Source organism: Oryza brachyantha, chromosome 6 (assembly GCF_000231095.2).
Source record: "Oryza brachyantha chromosome 6, ObraRS2, whole genome shotgun sequence".
Classification (NCBI taxonomy): Eukaryota; Viridiplantae; Streptophyta; class Magnoliopsida; order Poales; family Poaceae; genus Oryza; species Oryza brachyantha.
In genome coordinates, this window is record NC_023168.2 from 17,062,875 (window position 1) to 17,066,790 (window position 3,916).

A 3,916-nucleotide genomic window follows, 5' to 3' on the forward strand; every position below is an offset into this window, starting at 1 on the left:
ACAGCTTTTGATAAAAGCTACAGCTAAAAGAAGCTCCCCAAACAGACCCAAAGATCTATCCTGCAGGAGTTTAAACCGTTAAAGTACCAGGAGAGGGTGAAGCTGTCAAGCACAAGATAAATGGCCATTCAGAGATAATGGCACTCGCCTGGGTGGAGTCATCTTCATGTGCCGCTCGGAGTCCGCCCTCTGGAATTGCGACAGTAATAGAAGTGATTAGGATGAATTCTTGTCGGAAGAGACATCCATCGTGTGCCGAGGCAAGGGAAGCATGGTGAAGTCACAGTCTACGCCACTTCGGTGAAATATTGGTTCTTGAATTTTGTAAAGATTGGTCATTATGATAGCACAAATCATATATAGCATAAACTTAAGTATGCCGGTGCCCATTTTTGGCTTATCCAAGCAATAAGCCAACCAGCATATTTGTAAACAAAAAATAATATATTAATATAACTTTTTTATATAAGTGTTCTTAACTATCTAAAAACAAAAGCTAGAAAATAAATTACGATAAAAAAATCGTAAAATCAACTCTAGATTTAAGATTGAAAATTCAAATTTTAGCTTATAAGCATAAGCATAAGAAAAAGATAGGGTTATATTTATCAGAAAAGCTAGAAGACCTTTCTAGCCGAATAATCATACCTATGCAAATTCACATTGCACTGCATATGTTCAAACATTGATTTTATACCGGGCCGGCCCTAGGGGCTCGAGTAGGGCAACCGCTTTAAGCCTCCAAACATTCGATGTGACAAGGGACTAAAAAATCCCTAGATCCAAACACCATCTAAGGCTCATCTATAATACAGGATTCTAAAAACAGATAGCAATAGGAAAAACAAATTAATAGAATGCCATGCTCCATCGAATCCCATAGGATTGTTCGCAAAAATTTAAACACAGGAATCTCAGATGAATTTGCATGGGGCATAGAGAGGAAGTGCATTGAAATTCTCAAAGCAAAATAAAGACATGAGATTTGATCTTATGTTTGTTTTCCTATTATGGACTTGGGGTAATAGTTTCTAAGAATTTGAATACTCCAAAATTACCACAAAATCCTCCAATCCAAATGAGCCCCTCATCTTAATTATGAAGATCACCAGTAGATGCACGACGGAGCTTAGAGATGATGTTTTGTCGAAGTAGTATGTCTCCCTGGACAAGAGAGAGAGAGAGAGAGAGAGGAGAAATGCCATTTTACCACCAAAAGGTTAGCGCGGATCCCTAAACAAACCAGTAATCGACATGCATGTAGTAAAATATCGGATTGTATTAAGCTGGTCCAGCTGATGGAGTGATGGATTAGAGCTAGTGGCACCGTGGTTGCTCCCGGTGCTAAGCCGGAGGGGCGTGCTGCAGCGAATGATCAGCGAGTACCAGGCGCCGGCAAAACGGTGGCGTGGCGTCGTCCTGTGCACGCTGCATTAGTGTATTTTTTAGAGTAGAAAGAACATGGTAGTCATATAAAGGGCTGCTGATATGAAAAGCATTGGGAGGACCAAAAAAAAAAGATAATAGAAGTATCTGATGGTAGTTTGTTCCTGTCTCGTTTTATATTAAGGAAAAGAATGTTGTTTCCAAGATATTCCTATGTTAATGATAAAATAAAATAGCATAGGGTAGTACCTGTGGTAGTTTATTTCAAATATTAGTGGCAACGTAAGGAAAATATAAACAAAAATTATGATCCTGAGGTTTTATGTTGCAAATAAATTATTGGCAAATCCCACACCACAGAATGTAAATATTGCTAAACAATAGAGCATAAGAGAGACAATCATGAGGAAAAAAGGGGGGGGGGGGGATAACTAGCAGTATATTATGATAAAGAAAATTGCTTTAGTGCTTTATTTCTTAACAAAATATGGCAGTACTACCTGTGGGTAATAGATGTTCTCCTGAGAAAGAAAAAGGAGGGGTTGCATGAATACTGATTTAATTAGGGAGAGATAGCATTGCACACATGACCTGTTAAAGGGGAAGATAACATTGCTCAAAGAGAGATACTAAGTGGACACAAAGGCATGATTAAAGCTCCTGATTGAAGAAGGCCATAGCTGCCGCATTAGATGCCACCAGCGTTTTCTTGGAGTAAAGACTTGGGGTGAGCTTGAGGGAGGGAGGCAAACCAGATGAAATGGTTGGATTCTATTGTAGTGGTAGACCGGGAGTCCATGTGGTGGCTGATGGTTGAATGCCGAGGAGGCAGTGTGCGTGACGGTGGGGTTTGCTTGTGCCGCAGAAGCTGAGGGGACACCAAGAGATGAATGGGATGCTCTAGGTATGTGCAATGGTGAATAAGGTGGCCTGGGCTCTGCAACTGAAGATGGAAAGGAGAGCGAGAAGGGAAAATGGACTGCCGCTGGGCTGAGCGAATCTCAGATATTGAAACTTAATCCATTGGTTAGATTTATGGCTTCACAAGGCTGGAAAATATCATTAACGGCACTTAGGCTGTTTCTTTCGTTGGGTTAGTAACCAGTGCGGAAAGCATAGCAGCAAATTAGCATATGCTTAATTAATTATTAGCTATAAAAACATGAAAAATGGATTGATATATTTTTTTTAATGCAACTTCAAATGAAGTTAGACAATCCTAAATGACAACAATGATCAACAGTGATTTAAGGCACAGTTCAAATACAATAAAGAAAACAGAACATACCCTATGCTTTTGAAATGTTCCGCTTCCTCTTCCTTGTTTCAAGAATGTTGATCTTCATATCCTTTGACAATGAAATCTATGAAAATAAAAAAGGGTTAGGGGTTATTTTAATTTCAATTGGTTTCAACTGAATTTAAACGAATAATTACTTTTGAGTTTACAGCTTTCAATGACTCCTCCAGTTGTTTCACCCAATGGCATGATTGCAGTGCATAGTTCAAATCATAAGAAACATCATCGAATTCACTGACTGTTCCCACCAGAAGACAATTAAAATCAAAAACTGCAGCACCAATAATATTTGCGGCTGCACAACTCAGTGCAAACCTGTGCTCACTCCCTAGAATCACTTCTCCTGATTGTGGATCTTTTGACTTGCAGCTTGGGGAACTGCAAAAGGAGAAATCATTTCAAACTTAGAGAACCGCAAAAGGAGAAATTATTCACTTCATGAAAGATTAAACAAGTGGAAGAAGCTAGTTACTTACATGATCGTGCCAGTTAGCATATTAAATCCTCTATAGCCACCCTCAACCTCGGCGATTACAAATATATCCTCTCTCATTGCCTCAGTGGTACGGAAAGAAACAGTTTTCCGTGCTTGACCAGATTCTGTGGTTGTCATCAGCACTACGTGGCCTGATGGAGAAGGAGACCTCTGAACCATGCTCGCCTTCTCAATGGTCCCATCAGTGAGATGAACATACAGTGTCTTCTTCGTATCAATGGCTGACTGATGCACGCAAATTAAGGAGTGTTTTCTGTCCGACCAAATGATAAAGCCTGTCAAAAAGTCCAGCTTATATTTATCGGTATTGTAGGTGGTAACACTAACCACTGACGCTTTCACGTGCTCATAAAGCTCATCCAGGTCATCTTTATTGCATGAAACCTGCAAACAAAAATGACAAATCTAAGATAGAACGGGAGAAGACTTCGAGATGTGAAAGGTATCTAAAATTCTAAACTACAAGTATAGGACATTTACCGGTGGCATATTTGATTTCTTTTAGTTGTTCCAAAACAAACCTATCTGTTTTGATGCCTAGTCAATGACCTGGAAGATAGAAAAAAAAAAACATAACTCAACTGAATTGCAGCATTTAAAATTTGCTGTCATTCCAAATTGTATATTTTTCATGCAATAGAATTAAAAAAACATACAATGAACTCACTCTATGCAGTAACTCAATCACTAATACAGAAAATATGTACCATTACAAAACCATAGATACACAGAGA

The 3,916-nt window shown here is 39.0% G+C and overlaps 1 protein-coding gene across 3 annotated transcripts; it reads right to left on the reverse strand.

The window, feature by feature from the left end:
- Positions 1-866: 866 nt before the first annotated feature.
- On the reverse strand, positions 867-3,522 carry LOC107304449. 3 transcript variants are annotated; one of them, XR_001550536.2, is made up of 5 exons: positions 3,163-3,522; positions 3,002-3,064; positions 2,824-2,924; positions 2,675-2,750; positions 867-1,428 (listed from the first exon to the last, which is right to left on the reverse strand). XR_001550536.2 is itself a non-coding variant. In XM_015838537.2 (4 exons), exons 1-3 carry the CDS (start codon positions 3,339-3,341, stop codon positions 2,676-2,678), a joined length of 495 nt encoding a protein of 164 aa, XP_015694023.1. In that variant the 5' UTR covers positions 3,342-3,522; the 3' UTR covers positions 867-1,419; position 2,675. The 3 variants fall into 3 exon arrangements, 2 of the variants coding, with proteins under 2 accessions (XP_015694023.1, XP_015694022.1); XM_015838537.2 differs by having other exon boundaries at positions 867-1,419; positions 2,824-3,064; XM_015838536.2 differs by having other exon boundaries at positions 2,824-3,064.
- Between the last annotated feature and the right edge of the window lie 394 nt (positions 3,523-3,916).

Excerpts from the sequence above, each read along its gene's own strand:
- LOC107304449 (XM_015838537.2), bottom strand. The coding sequence starts at position 3,341 with ATGGTTCAGAGGTCTCCTTCTCCATCAGGCCACGTAGTGCTGATGACA. Across the intron at positions 3,065-3,162 it reads ATGCTAACTGGCACGATCAT|TTCCCCAAGCTGCAAGTCAA; the intron begins GTAAGTAACTAG and ends CTCCTTTTGCAG. Across the intron at positions 2,751-2,823 it reads TGAAAGCTGTAAACTCAAAA|ATTTCATTGTCAAAGGATAT; the intron begins GTAATTATTCGT and ends TTATTTTCATAG.